The 19,617-nt window shown below is 37.6% G+C and overlaps 2 protein-coding genes across 2 annotated transcripts; one reads left to right on the forward strand and one right to left on the reverse strand.

The window, feature by feature from the left end:
- Positions 1 to 262: 262 nt before the first annotated feature.
- sowahca (sosondowah ankyrin repeat domain family Ca) lies at positions 263 to 4,944 on the reverse strand. The gene is made up of 2 exons (XM_051906274.1): positions 3,785 to 4,944; positions 263 to 1,480 (listed from the first exon to the last, which is right to left on the reverse strand). Exons 1-2 carry the CDS (start codon positions 4,631 to 4,633, stop codon positions 683 to 685), a joined length of 1,647 nt encoding a protein of 548 aa, XP_051762234.1. The 5' UTR covers positions 4,634 to 4,944; the 3' UTR covers positions 263 to 682.
- A 214-nt stretch (positions 4,945 to 5,158) lies between these two features.
- Positions 5,159 to 18,761, forward strand: septin10 (septin 10). The gene is made up of 10 exons (XM_051906275.1): positions 5,159 to 5,299; positions 6,145 to 6,259; positions 8,502 to 8,697; positions 9,273 to 9,459; positions 11,554 to 11,715; positions 13,272 to 13,368; positions 15,482 to 15,650; positions 17,580 to 17,712; positions 17,828 to 18,012; positions 18,256 to 18,761. The coding sequence occupies exons 1-10, from the start codon at positions 5,270 to 5,272 to the stop codon at positions 18,269 to 18,271; spliced, it is 1,290 nt and encodes a 429-aa protein (XP_051762235.1). The 5' UTR covers positions 5,159 to 5,269; the 3' UTR covers positions 18,272 to 18,761.
- The last annotated feature ends 856 nt before the right edge of the window (positions 18,762 to 19,617 follow it).

A 19,617-nucleotide genomic window follows, 5' to 3' on the forward strand; every position in this document is an offset into this window, starting at 1 on the left:
AGTCTTATCTAGAGAAACCATCTGACATTTTCTAAAAAAACATAAAAAATTACATACTTCTTATCCACAAATGCTCATCTTGCACTGCTCTGCGATATGCAACGCATTACGTAATCACTTTGGAAAGGTCACGCGTGATGTAGGTGGAAGTACCGCGGTAGGTTTTTTTTTGGACCTTCAACCCGTTGAACCCCAGTGAAGTCCACTATATGGAGAAAAATCCTGGAATGTTTTCCTTAAAAACCTTCATTTCTTTTCGACTGAAGAAAGAAAGACATGAATATCTTGAATAACACGGAGGTAAGTAAATTATCAGGAAATTTTATTCTGAAGTGAACTAATCCTTTAACTCAAAATTTTAAGGCAACCAGGTAACTTACTTTTTTAAGTTAAACCAACAATTATTTTTTACAGTGTGGCAAACAACCAATTTCAGATGTAAAAAGCAATCTGGAAATATTATAATGCATTTTAACTTTGGTTACAATTATTTATGAACAGATATAATGCATTATATAATGTACATTATTAATACCTTTATACATAAAGACTTTAAGTAAAGTGTTACTGAAACATCTAAATTACACCTTCAGATGTAAACAGGCAGCTCAGCTGATCCTAAAGTACTGATGTCTTTGCACATGCCTCTATTATATACCATAACAATTTCCACACTTCCATTTCAGCCGAAGAGATTTGATATGGGTCTGGATTTGACAGGGCTCTTGAGCGAATCATCTCCTTCCTCGTTCTCCCTGAATGAAGTGCTGTGGACAATCTGCGTCTTGAAACGGTTCCTCTGCAGCCTGATCCGGCTGATGGAAGACTTCCGATAAAGAGACCTGGGTTTGGACTGACTTTCGCCGGCCATCTCCTCAGGGTGGTTCAGCAGACGAAGAGGGTTTAGGTTGGACGGAAGGACTTTGGGAAGCTTCCATCGGCCGGCTCCAGGCGCATTCTCTGTGTCCAAGTTGGCACAAGCCCCTATAATGTCTTTAATGTCCCCCGTGACGGTGGCTCGCAGGTACTGAGATGCTTTCTTCCCGCTGTAATCCCTCACATCCACATCAGCATCATAAGCGCCCACCAGCAGCTTCATGACCTCTATGTGATTGTGCATGGCCGCCAGGTGCAGAGGTGTGTAGCCGGCGCTGGAGCGTGAGTTTACATTGATGGCGACGTTGTGCCGCTTGGCAAAATTCACCAGCATTGCGAAGAGCTCATGTTTGCCTTGCTTGGCCGCCCAGTGCAGACACGTGAAACCGGTGACAAAGTCTTTCTTGGAGATGAGTGTCGGTTCACAGACAAGCAGACGCTGGAGACTGTCCCATTCACCATCTGCTGCGCACATCATCCACTCGTGCTCCAGCGGGTCTAAGGTTACCGACGCACAATCCTCATCCACAGAGGACGATCTAAAGTCACTGTTTCTGGATGACATATGCCCTGGACAGCTGCGATGCACCATTGAGCGTCTCACCTGCATGAGCATTACATTGCATTATATATTATTATAGGCATTATGGGCATTTGTATTGTATATTATATGCATTACAGTACATGCATTTGCATTATATATATATATATATATATATATATATATATATATATATATATATATGCAATATGGTATGTGTATTTTCATTATATATTATATGCATTATGTGCATTTGCATTATATATTATATGCATTTTGTGCATTTGTCGTTTTATATATTATATGCATTATAGTATGTGCATTTGCATTATGTATGATATGCTTTATGTGCATTCGTATTATATATTATATCCATTACAGTATTTGCATTTTCATTATATATTAATATGCATTATGTGCATTTGCATTATATATTATATGCATTATGTGTATATACATTAGATATTATTTGCATTATGTGCATATGCATTATATTAATATGCATTATGTGAATTTAGATTACATACATTACAGTATGTGCATTTGTATTATATAGTATATGCATTACAGTATTTGCATTTTCATTAGATAATATGCATTATGTGCATTAGCATTATAAATTATATGCATTGTGTATATATATTATATGCAATTTGTCCATTTGTAGTATTATATATATGACTAGTAATTTTCTTCTATTAAATTCAGATAAGACTGAAGTATTACTTATTGGGCCAAAAACCTGTACACAGAATCTCTCAGACTACAATCTGCATTTAGAAGGATGTACTGTTACTCCATCCTCGACAGTTAAAGACCTGGGTGTTATATTAGACAGCAACTTGTCCTTTGAAAATCATATTTCATATGTTACAAAAACAGCCTTCTTCCACCTCAGAAACATTGCTAAGATACGGAATATGTTATCTGTTTCTGATGCAGAAAAGTTAGTTCATGCTTTCATGACGTCTAGACTAGATTACTGTAATGCATTACTAGCTGGTTGTCCTGCTTCCTCAATAAACAAGCTACAATTGGTACAAAATGCAGCTGCTAGAGTTCTTACCAGGTCAAGAAAATATGATCATATAACACCAATTTTATCATCTCTACACTGGTTACCTATTAAGTTCCGTATCGATTATAAAGTATTGCTACTGACCTATAAGGCTCTAAATGGTTTAGCTCCTGTGTACTTAACCGATCTTCTATCGCCCTACAATCCTTCACGCTCTTTAAGATCACAAAACTCTGGACTTCTGGTTGCACCTAGGATATCTAAGTCCTCTAAAGGAGGGAGAGCGTTTTCACATTTGGCTCCTAAACTCTGGAATAGCCTTCCTGATAATGTTCGGGGCTCAGACTCGCTCACCCAGTTTAAATCTAGATTAAAGACACATCTCTTCAGCCAAGCATTCACATAATGAATCTCATATCAGATCAATTGCACATGGCTATCTTTGCTTAATGTTATGAACAGCAGCTATGCTAATTATTCTCCATTTGCTTTTCTGTTTTACCTCGGGACGCCCGTCCCGAGGTGACTAGAGAGTACATCAGTTTCAGTTTGGATCCAGCCTCTTAAGAAGACCTCAGATGACTAAAACTTTGGAAGAGACGGCGCCAACTCCTGCGATGACTTCAGAAGATGCAACATCTGGATCAACACGCACATTCACATTCTATAAATCCTAATTATTGTTAATATGTAATTCATTTTTCCAGGAGCTCTTTGCTTCTACCTTCAATTAAATTGCTAACAGTGATTGTATGTTAATCGCCTAAATTATTACATTATTAGCTAACTGCAGTCTCCAAATTGTAATGTTGATATGCATTCTCTGTAAAGCTGCTTTGAAACGATATGTATCGTGAAAAGCGCTATACAAATAAATGTGAATTGAATTGAATTGATATATTATATGCATTACAGTATTTGCATTTTCATTAGATATTAATATGCATTATGTGCATTTGCATTATATATTAATATGCATTATGTGAATTTGGATGTTACAGTATGTGCATTTGCATTATTATTGCATTATACATTATTTATTATATGCATTATATATTATATGCATTATGTGTATATACATTAAATATTAATATGCATTATGTGCATTTGGATGTGTTACAGTATGTTCACTTGCATAATAAATTATATCCATTATGTTTACATTCTATATTATTTGCATTATGTGCATATGCATTATATATTTTATGCATTTACATTATATAGTATGTGCATTATGAGCATTTACATTATTCATTATGTGCATTTACATTATTGCATTATACGTGCGTATGCATTATGTGCATTTGCATTATTATATGCTTTATTACATGCATTTGCACCAGCCTCACCTGTGGAGAACTGCTCATCATGAGCTCTATGAAGTTCTTGCGGCTGCCTTTTGGGGTGCTGCCCTCCTCAGACTGCCCATCATGTGCTCCATCCTCAGAAGAGCCCAGCAAACTGCGCTGAGATCCCCTCGATGTTCTCCTTCTACTAATGATGACCTGTGATGTGACGGAAGCTTTGCCAACTGGAGCCTCCAACTCCAGTTCTCCTGCCCTAGATTCCGGCTGTCCGGTTGACTGGACATTGGAAAGCTCGGGAACATTTGATTCGACATCATTTTCAGCCTCTGGGAGATTACAGTGAGAAAGTGAAGAGCTGTCTTTCTCGATCAGCGCGATGTCTGACACACACACCTCCTCAAATTCAACATCTCTCACAGCGTCTGCTTTCTCCTCGGATTTTTGATTCAGATCATGTTTGCCTCCGATTTCTGTGGTAACATCGCCGTTCTCTTCGAAATGCAATGCATCTAATCCTCTCTTGACGTCTTCATCCTCCTCCTTATCCTCATCATCGGGCTTCTCATCCTGCACGCGCCCGCTCCGCATCTCCGGGTATCTGTACTTCTTCTTCAAACATACCACTTTCTCCCCGTTTTCCTGCTTCACATACGCGATATTGTCCACAAAACGCTTAAATCTCTCTTTTAACACGGCTCGCTTCGTATTTTCACTGCTCAGAAAGACTTTAAAATGCGCTATCAAGTCCTTGTTTTTCACTCGCCCCCCATTTTCCAATAGAAAGTCCAAAACGGATTCTTGCGTGCACTCCGACGCCATTATATCATGTTTTATATTTATAAATAAGCGAACAGATAAATTAACATCGTGGTAATTTTGACGTGTGGACATCGATGAATCGTTTGTCTGGGTCCTGGTGAACACATCGCGTCTTTTCTTGTATTAAAAGTAGGTTGTAGATGAGATTGAGTACTGTACGTTGTGTGTCAGATAGGGGTCGGTAGAGCTTATAATGATGTTTGCATCCTAGCAACTCTTGTTGGGAGAACAGAATCACTAATGTGAAACTGGAGTACAAGAACGTTCATTCGGGCTCAAACGCGCGCAGCTTTAACGCTGCAGTCGGCTCCGGGTTGAGCCAAAATGGATTCCAGTTACACCTCCACTCACTGAGGGCGAGTCGGAACTTGGAGCGCACCACTTTGCCGGGACAAGGGGGGTTGAGGATGTTCTGAACATTAGAGGTATTATTTAATGAAACCGACAATGCGTTTTAGCTTTCATTTGGGTTTAAAACATATATAATGTTATGAAAGTCCTCTCTAACATATTTGACATCTGAAATCGTTATACTCTGTCGACTAAAATCCAGACAAAACCCTCTCAAAGACAGCGAAATGGTAGCGCAGCTGTTCCCAGTGGTGTGTCAGCTGGAATTATTGGACGAGGCGGGTCACAGCAACTTTTGACTTTCATCCGAAAGAGAACCGACATTTCTCCAAATTTTCGCTATTTTCCTGCGCGCAAATGGCATCCTCTGACGTGGTTCGACAGATGGTACGTTTGAGATCAACATATTCCAGGTTCTGACTCTTTTCTTGTTTCAATGACTGTGAAGTTTGTGACAGTGGGAGTGAGTTGGCGTGAGCGCGCTTGGGAGTGTCCGGACCTGCGCTCAACTATTTCACTCACTGACGCGCGCGCTCCTCATTTATACAAACATGAATACAAACATCCGATTAATCGATACGAATAGAGTTTATCTATTTGAATACATGTATGTGATTTATGAATCTGAATGAGGAATCTAAATATGTTTATCAATCAAAATACAAACATCTGCTTAATAAAATTGAATAAATAAATCTGATTCATCAATCTGAATGAAAACATCTTATCATCTAATTCATAAATGGATAAGTAGAATAGAAATGAATGGATTTCTCAACCAGAATCAGTCATAATTATTCTAAATCCATTTCTCAATTTGAATTTATAACTGATATTTGATATTTTTTTCTTTATATTTAGAAGTTTACTTGTCAGTGACATATTTGATGTTTTCTGTTAAAGCAATTATTGCATCTATAGAATACATCTATAGAATATGCATCTATACATCTATAGAATATGCTGCAGATCTAAAAGTCTTGAGACCACATTGAGAATCTTTTAAAACTGAAAGATGTAAAACTGATATGATATGTTATGATATATTAACTGGACTCAATCTGATAGAGATATGTTTGAGAGAATGATGTGAAAGCAGCTGCGTATTAATTGTGGTAAAGGCCCTTGTAGCTTTGATTTTTTGCCAAGCGGTTTCCACAGCTGCATTTAGCAGCGGTCAGTGTCACAGTGAGGTTTTCTCGGTCATGTTCTCACTCACTCGTCTCTTCCAGGACAAGAACGCTCGTCCGCTGGCTCTATCAGGCCATGTTGGTTTTGACAGTCTGCCAGATCAACTGGTGAACAAGTCCACGAGTCAGGGATTCTGCTTCAACATCCTCTGCATTGGTAAGAATAATGACAGAAGTACTAGAGATGTGCATTATGGTAGTTTGAATTGATTGACAGAAATGGCTGCCAAAAATGCATCGAAAAAGTCATTTTTTATGGTCAGTGACTGCTGTATGGAAGCTTGTTTCTGACACAAAATAAAAAGGGTAATTGCGGCTTTTTGTCTCACAATTGTGATATTCTCGCAAATGAGAGTTTATATTTCACAATTCTTTTAATCTCACAATTCTGGCTTTTTTTCTCAGGATTGTTTTTCTTGCCATTCTGAGTTTATGTCCTCAAACTCTTTGCAAGAATGAAAGTCAGAATTGTGAGTTTATATCACAATTCTGAGAAAAAAGCCAGAATTGTGATATAAAAAGAATTGTGGAATTGGAATATAAACTCGCAATTGCAAGAAAAAAGTCAGGATTTTGTGTTTATATCCCACAATTCTGACTTTATAACTCGTAATTGCGAATTTATATAAATTCTGAGAAAACAGTCAGAATTGCGGAAAAAAAACCCCCATCAGAATCGTGGGATATAAACTCGTAATTGCGAGAAAAACGTCAGAATTGTGGGATATAGGCTTGCAATTGTGAGGAAAAAAATCAGAATCGTGGGATATAAACTCACAATTGCAAGAAAAATATCAGAATTGTGGGATATAGGCTCGCAATTGTGAGGAAAAAAATCAGAATCGTGGGATATAAACTCACAATTGCAAGAAAAATATCAGAATTGTGGGATATAGGCTCGCAATTGTGAGGAAAAAAATCAGAATCGTGGGATATAAACTCACAATTGCAAGAAAAATATCAGAATTGTGGGATATAGGCTCGCAATTGTGAGGAAAAAAATTAGAATCGTGGGATATAAACTCACAATTGCAAGAAAAATATCAGAATTGTGGGATATAGGCTCGCAATTGTGAGGAAAAAAATCAGAATCGTGGGATATAAACTCACAATTGCAAGAAAAATATAAGAATTGTGGGATATAGGCTTGCAATTGTGAGGAAAAAAATCTGAATCGTGGGATATAAACTCACAATTGCAAGAAAAATATCAGAATTGTGGGATATAGGCTCGCAATTGTGAGGAAAAAAATCAGAATCGTGGGATATAAACTCACAATTGCAAGAAAAATATCAGAATTGTGGGATATAGGCTCGCAATTGTGAGGAAAAAAATCAGAATCGTGGGATATAAACTCACAATTGCGAGAAAAAAGTTAGAATTGTAGGATATAAACTCGTAATTGTGAGGAAAAAAATCAGAATCGTGGGATATAAACTCACAATTGCAAGAAAAATATATATCCCACAGTTTAGTGAGTTTATATCCCACAATTCTGACTTTATAACTCGTAATTGTGAGTTTATATAAATTCTGAGAAAACAGTCAAAATCATGGGATATAAATTCGCAATTGCTAGAAAAACGTCAGAATTGTGGGATATAAACTCATAATTGCAAGAAAAAAGTCAGAATTGTAGGATATAAACTCGTAATTGTGAGGAAAAACGTCAGAATTGTGGGATATAAAGTCGCAATTGCGAGAAAAATGTCAGAATTGTGGGATATAAACTCATAATTGCAAGAAAAAAGTCAGAATTGTAGGATATAAACTCATAATTGCGAGAAAAACGTCTCACAATTGCAAGAAAAATATCAGAATTGTGGGATATAAACTCGCAATTGCGAGAAAAACGTCAGAATTGTGGGATATAGGCTTGCAATTGCGAGAAAAAAATCAGAATCGTGGGATATAAACTCGCAATTGCGAGAAAAACATCAGAATTGTGGGATATAAACTCGTAATTGCGAGAAAAAAGTTAGAATTGTGAGTTTATGTCCCACAATTCTGACTTTATAACTCGTAATTGTGAGTTTATATAAATTCTGAGAAAACAGTCAAAATAATGGGATATAAATTCGCAATTGCTAGAAAAACGTCAGAATTGTGGGATATAAACTCACAATTGTGAAAAAAAAAGTCGGGATATAAACTCGCAATTGCGAGAAAAAAATCAGTATTGTGGGATATAAACACAATTGCGAGAAAAAAGTTGGCATATAAAATTACCTTTTTTACTTTTTACACCGTGACGAAAACAACCTTCAATATTGCTGTGACTTCAAGTATTCATGTCCACCCCTAACAAGTATCTTATTCAAGTGCCTTGAATATGAGTGCATACAGTAAATACGTCTGAAATCAGTAGCATTTATATCATAAGTATATCTTTTCCACAGGTGAAACTGGGATTGGCAAATCAACATTGATGGACACGCTTTTCAACACCAATTTTGAGAATTTCGAGTCTTCTCATTTTGAACCGAAGGTGAAGTTGCGAGCGCAGACGTACGATCTCCAGGAGAGTAATGTTCGTCTGAAGCTCACTGTGGTTAATACCGTCGGCTTTGGCGATCAGATGAACAAGCAGGAGAGGTCAGTCCTGTTCAAGACAAGTCAGCTTAATTTCTATAATGCTTCACTTGTTTCATTACTGGATGAATCAGCGTTTTTGAACAAATCTCTTGAATGAATGATTCAATGACTCACTCAAATGCTTCACTTGTTTCATTACTGGATGAATCAGCGTTTTTGAACAAATCTCTTGAATGAATGATTCAATGACAAATACATGTTTTAACAGTCACTTGTCGCCACCTACTGGTGTAACAATGTAATTGATACAATATTTAATTGAAGCATCAAGTTACTTTCAGAAGATGATTTACTGTACTTTGATCATACTGTAGACATCAGTGTTTATATCGGAATAGTATTTAATAGTATATTTTGATTATAATTGCCCATGTAAATGAACTTACTGGCTTCCTGTTGACCATGACTAATGGCAGACAGGGAGAGTATTTTGAAATGTGCAGTTGTGTTTGGATGCACTTTTTTTTTATCGTTTATGTTCATTCAGTTTTATTGAAAAATCATATTTAAGAACAAAACAGACATTTTATTTTCTGAACATTTGTGCATATATTGAAGTTCTGTCTCTGTTCCAGTTACCAGCACATAGTGGATTACATTGACACGCAGTTTGAGTCGTACTTACAAGAGGAGCTGAAGATCAAGCGCTCTCTTCATAACTACCACGACTCCAGGATCCACGCCTGTCTGTATTTCATCGCTCCTTCTGGACACTCGCTCAAATCCTTAGATCTGGTCACTATGAAGAAGCTGGACAGTAAGGTTAGACCGTCATGTTTTCCACAAATGCACTTGTCAACATTCATAAGTAAAACGCAATCCTAACCAATATCCGTTCGCTTTCAGCATGATTCTTTAACCCTCCGGTTGTGTTCGGATCAGTTTGACCCACATTCAATATTCACACTGCTTGAAACACTGATTAAACTATTTATTTCTTCTTGAAATTTTGTGGATATTTCTCATTTAGGTTCATGAATGTGCATGCAAATTTTTGACAGTTTCATAATATAATAAATATAATATAATATGATTAAAACCTTTATTGTAGATTGTCAAACACCAAAATGTAAAATACATAAGAACTTATTAAATATAAGTTTACTTGAAATTGAATTCTCTGTTAAAGGATATTTTTGTTGCTATTTTTTTTACACAGAAAAGAAGTGTGAGAAACCCATTTTACCCTCACAAGGTTTTGAGAACCAGACAAAAAGGCAGTTAAATAGCAATAAACACTACTTACACTAAGTACAAATAATGTTAGATACTATTTATACTTGTAGTTATTTGCAGTGCACCTCGATGTGCAAATAGTCACTACAAGTGGTCATGTTTGTGCAGCTTATTTCGATCCTAAAAATATGTGGGTCAAATTGCCCCCTTACGCAACAGAAATAGATGTGGATTATTAAATGTGTTATAGTGTTTTTCATAGTGCTATTTTTTGGCAAATTGCATGGAAACCAATCTGGATCTATTTGACCCAGTTTTTTTTAACAGAAAAGGAGGGTTAAAGGATTAGTTCAGTTCAGAATTAAAATTTCCTGATAATTTACTCACCCCCATGTCAACCACGATGTTTATGTCTTTCTTTCTTCAGTCGAAAAGAAATGAAGGTTTTTGAGGAAAACATTCCAGGATTTTTCTCCATATAGTGGACTTCACTGGGGTTCAACGGGTTGAAGGTCCAAATAAGAGTCTTATCTAGAGAAACAATTGGCCATTTTCTAAAAAAAATTAAAATTATATACTTTTTAACCACAAATGCTCGTCTTGCACTGCTCTGCGATGCGCCACGCATTACGTAATCACGTTGGAAAGGTCACACGTGACGTAGGCGGAAGTACCGCGGTAGGGCGAAAAACTCCATCTCATTTTCTCCCCCAACTTCAAAATCGTCCAACGTCGTTGTTTTACCTTTTTTTGTAAAGGGCGTTTGACTTAGTCTTTGACATTCGTTTTGTAAACACTGGATCGTTACGTCCTCCTACGTCACGCGTGACCTTTCCAACATGATTACGTAATGCGTGACCAGTGCAAGACGAGCATTTGTGGTTAAAAAGTATATCATTTTAATTTTTTTTAGAAAATGGCCGATGGTTTCTCTAGATAAGACCCTTATTCCTTGTCTGGGATCGTGTAGAACTCTTTGAAGCTGCACTGAAACTGACATTTGGACCTTCAACCCGTTGAACCCTGAACATCCTGGAATGTTTTCCTCAAAAACCTTAATTTCTTTGCAACTGAAGAAAGAAAGACATAAACATGTTGTATGACATGGGGGTGAGTAAATTATCAGGAAATTTGATTTCTGAAGTGAACTAATCCTTTAACATGACATGTTGCATCTCGTTCTGGGTTGTTTTTTGTGTCGTTGTGAATGAATCTTGTAAATACCAGACTGTTCAGACATGACCTTAAGGCAACAGAAGATAAGATTATTCCTGCTCTGACCTTCTGTGGCTGAAGACAGCGGTCAGGATTGTTTTATCTGCTCAATGTCTGGACGAGATGTCTGAGACTGAGTAAACCTGCTGGAAAACATTTTTGTGTTCATCCTCTCTATTTTATTTTTAAACTCGTGTAGCTGAATGGATTCAGTCGTGCCTCTCATTCAGTGCACTGAATTTTATGTTTACAGATTCAGTCACTTCAATATAATAATAATAATAATAATAATAATAGTAAGTAAGGTTGAGCTTTTGTTTTAAATAGAGACTTGGCAGAACTGTCTTTGTTCTCTGTACAGCAGAAGGAATGTCTGAAATGTTTGTTCTAAAACTAAACCTGTGGTTTCTCTATATTCGTCTGTTCCTGTTTAGTTCAGTCTCTCGCTCTGCTTCTGCTCCTCAGGTCAACATCATTCCCGTCATCGCTAAAGCCGACACCATCTCCAAGAGCGAGTTACACAAATTCAAGATCAAGATCATGAGTGAGCTAGTCAGCAACGGCGTGCAGATCTACCAGTTCCCGATTGACGATGAAACGGTGGCGAAGATCAACACAGCAATGAATGTGAGTTCTGAGGATCACGCTGAAATAAAACAACAGGAAAAAGTTTACAACGCATTTCACTTGTAAAATGAATCATTTGTGCATTGAAAATATACATATATGAACACGCTGTTGCTTTGTTAATAACTTTTGAGACTGTTATTTTGCAGCATTTATTCAATCCGTTTGATCACTTATATTAAAGGGATCATGACATGGATTTTTTTTATTATGTAACAGCTGTTACGTGACTGAACGCCAGTGGGCGGAGCCTATGGTGTGATGATGACGTCGATGTCATATGCACATGCATATGACATCACAGATCCCGCAATATCAAAACCAGACGTTGTTTTGGACGTTGATTAAATAAATGCTTTGTTTAGAGGAGGACGTTTTAAGCTATGAAACTTGCAGGGTGTTTTAATGGTACAAAGACTTGTATGTCAAAAGATCAATGCAAATCTGATTTCTCATGTCATGGCCCCTTTAAGAAGCTCTAAGGACCGGTTACACTGAATCCCGTTTGTGTCGGAGACTCAGGGTCTATGGAAGAGAATTTATGCCACTTAAAAAGCAAAAACAAACAATCACTTGCGATCAATGAACACATCTCTCATTTACTGTACGTGATCTCACTGCATCTGTCATAGGAAAGCAACACCTGCTGTCATGAATAATTAAAGAGGACCTATTATGTCCCTTTTACAAGATGTAATATAAGTCTCTGGTGTCTCCAGAATGTGTCTGTGAAGTTTCAGCTCAAAATACCCCACAGATCATTTATTATAGCTTGACAAATTTGCCCTTATTTGGGTGTGAGCAAAAACACGCCGCTTTTGTGTGTGTCCCTTTAAATGCAAATGAGCTGCTGCTCCCGGCCCCCTTTCCAGAAGAGGGCGGAGCTTTAACAGCTCGCGCTTTGGTTGCTCAACAACAACAAAGCTGGAGAATCTCACGCAGCCAAAATGAGGATTGTCAGTAACGGTGTTCAGCCTTACATTGTTCAAACTAGCGTTGAATTGACCCTCGTTTGTGAAGCAGTCCGGCGTAAAATGACGGCATGACAACAACACTCTACTACAACAACTCTTCCTCTTCTCTAAAGCAGCCCAACATGGCCACACCCCCTTTGTTGCGTGTTCTCGGGGGCGGGGTTTATGTAAATTTTAGGGTTAGTGATGTCACCAACCTAGGAAGAAGCTAAAAAAGCGATTTCTGTAAAAGAAAATATCTCCCTTTGCATTGATCTTTGAGCGTCGTAACTTTGCAGATGTTGTTTATGCTCAAACAGCAACATTACACACTAACTAAAGTTAAAAAAGTGAAATCATAATCAAGAACCCCTTTAAGAGAAGTGTCTTCTCATAGGATAAGGACATGCAGTCTCATGAATTATGAGGTTGAAGATTTTAAACTCGGAAGACGATTTTCTCCTACATTTAAAATGAACAGATGCTAACATTGTCTTCTCTGATGTTCAGAGAATGACAGAAATGTAGTGTAGTGTTTCATGACCCTTTAAAACTGAAGGATAGTGTATTTTGAGTTTGTAAACGTTTTGTTTGCTCTTGCAGGGTCATCTTCCGTTTGCTGTTGTTGGCAGTACGGAGGAGGTGAACATCGGAAACAAAATGGTCAAGGCAAGGCAGTATCCCTGGGGAGTCGTGCAGGGTGAGGCTTTGATTACAAAATGTCAAAAACTTGACAAATAAGTCAGACAACGCGTGTGGAACATGTAAACGTGTTTCCTTTATCGGTATAAGGTCAACAATAGTCGACTAGTAGATGCTTAGTCGAACAAAGTTTTATTAGTCAGTTAGTCGCAGAAAAAAAAACTCCACGGTAAATTAACCTCAAATATTGTTTATCATTTGAAACATGTAAGTAGTAGCAACTTTATATGGCCGCTCGCGCTAACGTTTAGGCCTGTCACTACATTTTGTTGTGCGATATATTGCCCCAGAAATAATTGCGATATGCAATATTATTGTCATTTTAAGACCATTTTATGCCACTGAATATATAATCATAATACACACTTTCAAATGACAATTAACTTAACTCTTTAAGAATATTTAGATACTGGAATTGAAGCGTCAAAAAATAATAATGTTGAATAAACAATAAATAAACCTTTGCTAACAAAAACTGCAAAATAACAAGTAGAAAAAAACACTTGCAAATGCACAAAAGGCACTTATATGTAGATTTTCCATCTACAGGCTTTTCCCTGACCTTATTTTCTCAGTAAAGTAAGGGTGCACGCTACTGTCAGATGTGCATATGAACAAAGAAAGACACAGATTTAGCAGTCAGATATGACCTGTTGTGGTATCTGTTTTTCTAGAGGCATGTTAGAAAAACTTCTTTTAACTTGAGCGCTTCGTTTTAGCACCGCGTCATGCACAAGATGCAGCGAAAGACGCGAGCGCAACAGTCAAACAAACACGTTTCCATGGAAGAACAGCGCAGTGGAATGCAAAAACTAGTTTTCTATGAAAACAAACTAGACACTCGTGACTGCCATGTCCTGTGTGAAACTAGCTGTAAGCGTGCACCGTTTCGCGCTGTCATGTTTATATTTGCACCAGTGGATTGTGGAAACTGAGTGCATTTGCACTTATTCTTCCAAACTGTCTGTAGTTGTCAAGAAAACAGTATAACGACTCGAATGGCGCATTTTTCCACCTGTCGATGTCAGCTCTGTGTATGAAGGAGCTGAGCCCCGCTTTCGCCTCGGAAAGCAGACGAGATGACAGAGGCAGCATGATCGGCAAAATGTCGGTGACATTTATTTTTGTGTAAACATAATGGACAATATATCGCGTCGCCAAAAATTATCGAGGTCACGTCCATATATCGTACGATAAGTCGATATATATCGACTATCGCGACAGGTAACGTTAACCTAGATAAATGTGCTCTATTATTAGCGGCATATCTAAGTGTTTGCGCAAAGTGTGGAAGCTGAAGTATCAGCGTGCTTACTGCATGACATGGAGGCGCCGGCGCGATCACTTGCATTTTTTTCTGATAACAGCGAAAACAACTTAAAATACTCCATCGTTTTTGTTCATACAGATAAGAGTAATGCATCATTCAAAACTGTAACTACTTTTACTAGTGTGAACTGGAGCCGATGACCCGAAACTCAGCATATACTTGCCTCACAGTCATGAGAAATATATCTATAGGAAGCTTGAAATGTTTACTTTTAAAAGAACCAATTCAAATCGAAAACAAATACTCTCTGCTTATGTAATCCGTATAAAAGGTGCATTTCTCTCTAAAAGCAAGTCCACTGCGGAGATGGCGAGTCAGTATCATCAACTTCATCTTTGAAGCCGACACTGACTCAGAAAACACAATTTTTTTAATAAATAATAAAATGTCTCCTTGGTATTTTTCCCGACACATTCATAAATAATCATTACTTTTGCTGGTGCTTTGTGGTAAGCTTTATGTGTACGCTTGAGTGCGGATGTATTCCGCCCCCCAGTCCCCAGTATGTATTTAAGTAATTAAATTAATATAAACGTGCAGTTAGTTGAAGAATGGCTTAAATGAACGACTAGAAAAAGTCGACTTGAAAAATCTTTGTGACATAAAGTGAGTCGATATTGATAATAAACCCTTGTGAATCTCAGTATCCTCAGGACGGGCTGGAATTAAAAGTCCCCTGATCATGATGTGTGATGTTATTTAAAAACGGTGTTTTGGTTCTTATTTTGAGATGCTGCAAGATGAAATGACTTCATGTGAGTGATGCTCTTCTGTTTTTCAGTGGAGAACGAGAACCACTGTGACTTCGTGAAGCTGCGCGAGATGTTGATCTGCGTGAACATGGAGGATCTGCGGGAACAGACGCACACGCGCCACTACGAGCTCTACAGGCGCTGCAAGCTGGAGGAGATGGGCTTCAAAGACACCGACCCAGAATGCAAACCTGTCAGGTGAGCCATTCGTTATCCAGCGTATTACAACAATTGTCTCATTGTAGGTGTCGACACTGTTTTCAACTAAAAACTTTTTATACGTTTTGGCTGTTTATTTGCACAACAACAGCGTTTTGGGAGCCTGAAAATGCTAACTTTTGAAAACGGGTTTCGTGTTCAGTCTATAATGTTTCTTTACAAAGTGACATCGCCATCTACTGGCCTGACAGCAGAATACAGTGTTTTTAGTCGTCTTCGTGGATCTGTGTGATTGTTTTGACATGTTGTCATCTGTACGCAAAAAGTGCAAAGGAAAAACTTTTCCATTTTTAGTACATCGTTGTCGTGTAAACGTACCCTGAGTCCTGCAAAAAAAGGTTGTTAAACATTTTTTGTCATACTTTTCGTTAACGAAATAACACTACTACTTCCTCGAGTACTTCAACAGACAGAGAAACTAAGATGCCACTGTTGTGTAACCACTAATAAGGCGGTTTTGGAGAAGGGAGCATGGGAACTGTTTGTTTAACCTCATTCACAAGGACATTCCACACATTTCTTCTCGGCTTTTCAAAACAGAAGCCAGAAAATCACCCTGAACTCTCAAACACTCGGACCAGATTCCCAGCTAATGGCCCTGTCGAGACCCTCACTGATTTGAAGGCCACAAAGACAGTGTTTTTGAAGTTTGAGAAAACAACAGGGTCCTTTAAAGTCTTAAATTCAGTTTGATCAAATTTACAGCCATAACATTTCTGAAATGGCATAATAAAGGTCTTAATCATCATTTTTAAGAGGTTTTAAATTTGGGGGCTGAAAAACAGGATTTTTATTGGTATTTTTGGTTGCACAAAGTGTATCCAACTCTTAAATTCAGTTTTATCAGATTTAAGGCCATTAAATGTCTTAAATGGCATAATAAAAGTCTTAATCATCATTTTAAGAGGTTTTAAATTTGGGGACTGAAAAACAGGATTTTTATCGTAATTTTGGTTGCACAAAGTGTATCAAACTCTCAAATTCATTTTTATCAGATTTAAGGCCATTAAAATCTTTAATGTCTTAAAAGGCATAATAAAAGTCTTAATTATCATTTTAAAAGGTCTTAAATTTGGGGACAGAAAAACTGGAATTTTATTGGTATTTTGGTTGAACAAAGTGTATCCAACTCTTAAATTCTGTTTTATCATATTTAAGGCCATTAAATGTCTTAAATGTCATAATAAAAGTCTTAATTATCATTTAAAGAGGTCTTAAATTTGGGGGCTGAAAAACAGGATTTTTATTGGTATTTTGGTTGCACAGAGTGTATCAAAGTCTTAAATTCAGTTTGATGAGATTTAAAGCCATTAAAAGTCTTAAATATCCTAAATGGCATAATAAAAGTCCTAACTGGCATTTTTAGAGGTCTTAAATTGGGGGACGGAAAAAAATGGAATTTGTAAGATTGCTTATATTCCAAATTTAAGTTTCTGTATAAAAGCTTCTGTTAAAATGAATAAATATAAATGCAAAAGGTGGTGATTTATCTAAATAAATGTGAGCGCTGAATGTGCAAAGTCAAAACGTGGTGTTGCTTTACTTTATTGTACATTGCTATTATATTATTGTACATTGCTACTATATATTACTATATTACTACATTGTAATATGTGTAGATGGTTGTAAGATGCGTATTTTATCTCCCTCAATTTTTTTAAATGAGCAGCTAGAAGTAGTAAGCATATACATTTCAAAATCAGAGTCCTGGTGTATTTCAAGCTTGTTTATAATTGAAAATATCGGCACAATATTCTTATGTGTTTGATTTGCCTTTCATTAAACTGAACTGAATTGAGCTGAACTTGACTAAATAAATCACCCTGCTGATTTTGTTTCTAATTTGTTTCTTTTATTATAAGTATTGTGAATAAAGCACTTTGTATTAAAGTTGTCTTTCCACATCAGTCTTCAGCAGACGTACGAGGCGAAGCGGCAGGAGTTTCTGGGCGAGCTGCAGAGACGAGAGGAGGAAATGCGACAGACGTTCGTCCAGAGAGTCAAAGAGAAAGAGGCCGAGCTGAAAGACGCCGAGAGAGAAGTACGACATTCATGATTGATGATTGTTGCCACTAGAGCTGCCCCCTAATAGTGGGGCAGCTAGTTCATATAACTAGTTCATCAGTGGTTCAGTCACTAACGCTGTGGCCGTTTAGTTGCAGGGGAAGTTCGAGCAGCTGAAGCGACTGCATGCGGATGAGAAGAGCAAGCTGGAGGAGAAGCGCAGGAGTCTGGAGGAGGAGATGAGCGCCTTCAACAAACGCAAAGCCGCCACAGAGCTCCTGCAGGCGCAGTCCTTCAACGCCAGCACCAACAACAAGAAGGACAAAGATCGCAAGAAGTGAGTATGAACGAGAGCGCAGTTAGAGTTCGGGTTTGATGCACGATGTTCTGTGACCAATCAGCTGTGAGCTTGATTATAAAGCAGTGGTGGCGTTTTGACGTGTTGAATCTGCTGTAACATAGTGAAAGTATTTTTGGAATGTTCTTGCTTTAAATCATCTGCGTTTCTGATGTCGTCGTGTTTGTGGAATCTCTGGATTGCGCAGCTACATTCTCAAACCTCATGTTCTTCCTTCTTCAGCTCTGGATTCATGTGAAGATGCAGACGTGACCAGACACGGACTGTTACCATCCTAAACGGCATGTTTACGCACATCAGTGTTTTACAATGTTAGAAATGTACAGTTAGTGATGTAGCAGATGGAAATACTGACACTCACCAGCATATCGGTACTGTATCACAGATATTCTCACAGCACACGTCTGTCTTCACAACCTCACTTCGGTGCCTACAAAAAAAGGAAATAATTTCTTATGAGCACAATGCAGATGGTTTATCACAGAATATGCTCTTTTGAGAAAATGTTAATCGACTATTTTTACTGGTAAGCGTTTACTGGACTTGTGTTTTTATGATTGGGGAGGGCTAAAAACATTAATCAGAAATACTATAGTAAATTTACCATAAATGTTTACCTTATTGCATTTATTTTCCACATTTTATACTCGTATGTTACATGTATTTAAACAGTGTTATTTTTGGGTGATGTTTTAACCAAATAAACTTGTATTTTTCAGCAAATTGGATTTCTCGTGTTTATCATCATTTTTTGACTAATGCCTGCTTATTTAACCATCTGGTGCTCTTTGGTTATTTTTGACAAAGATTTTATGCTTTGTTTTTTCTAGAATTGTTTACTTCATTGGAATAGTACGAAACTTGGTAAAGATTTTGGCACTTGCTACACTATATTGCCAAAAGTATTGGGACACCCCTCCAAATCACTGAATTCAGGTGTTCCAATCACTTCCATGGCCACAGGTGTATAAAATCAAGCACCTAGGCATGCAGACTGCTCCTACAAACATTTGTGAAAGAATGGGGCGCTCTCAGGAGCTCAGTGAATTCAAGCGTGGTACCGTGATAGGTTGCCACCTGTGCAACAAGTCCATTTGTGAAATTTCCTCATGACTAAATATTCCACGATCAACTGTTAGTGGTATCATAACAAAGTGGAAGCAATTGGGAACAACAGCAACTCAGCCACGAAGTGATAGGCCACATAAAATCACAGAGCGGGGTCAGCGAAGTGTGCAGAAGTCACCAACTTTCTGCAGAGTCAATAGCTACAGACCTCCAAACTTAATACGGAACCTAATAACCCTACGGATTAAGAATGGGATGTCATTAAAGTTCATGTGCATGTAAAGGCAGGCGTCCCAAAACGTTTGGCAATATAGTGTATGTGAACACAAAAATAAAATCATGGACATCATTCGAAAAGGTTAAATGGTCCTGAATAAAATAGTCACACTTGTATTGTTCAGGGTCAAAAATGAGGCAATGGAAATTAATGGGAAGCGAATTTCATCTAGTGGAAGCGTTTGGTACTGCACCCAAACAAAATCTGACTGAAAGCTCATTTTTTGAGATTTCAACCTC

The sequence above is a fragment of the Ctenopharyngodon idella genome, chromosome 9 (assembly GCF_019924925.1).
Source record: "Ctenopharyngodon idella isolate HZGC_01 chromosome 9, HZGC01, whole genome shotgun sequence".
Classification (NCBI taxonomy): Eukaryota; Metazoa; Chordata; class Actinopteri; order Cypriniformes; family Xenocyprididae; genus Ctenopharyngodon; species Ctenopharyngodon idella.

Bases quoted from the DNA above. Each gene is read 5' to 3' on its own strand.
- septin10 (XM_051906275.1), top strand. From the start codon at position 5,270: ATGGCATCCTCTGACGTGGTTCGACAGATG. The intron at 8,698-9,272 runs GTCAGTCCTGTT...TCTCTGTTCCAG, and splicing joins CAGATGAACAAGCAGGAGAG to TTACCAGCACATAGTGGATT. The intron at 9,460-11,553 runs GTTAGACCGTCA...TCTGCTCCTCAG, and splicing joins TGAAGAAGCTGGACAGTAAG to GTCAACATCATTCCCGTCAT.
- sowahca (XM_051906274.1), bottom strand. From the start codon at position 4,633: ATGTCCACACGTCAAAATTACCACGATGTTAATTTATCTGTTCGCTTA. The intron at 1,481-3,784 runs GTGAGGCTGGTG...ATGCTCATGCAG, and splicing joins TGATGAGCAGTTCTCCACAG to GTGAGACGCTCAATGGTGCA.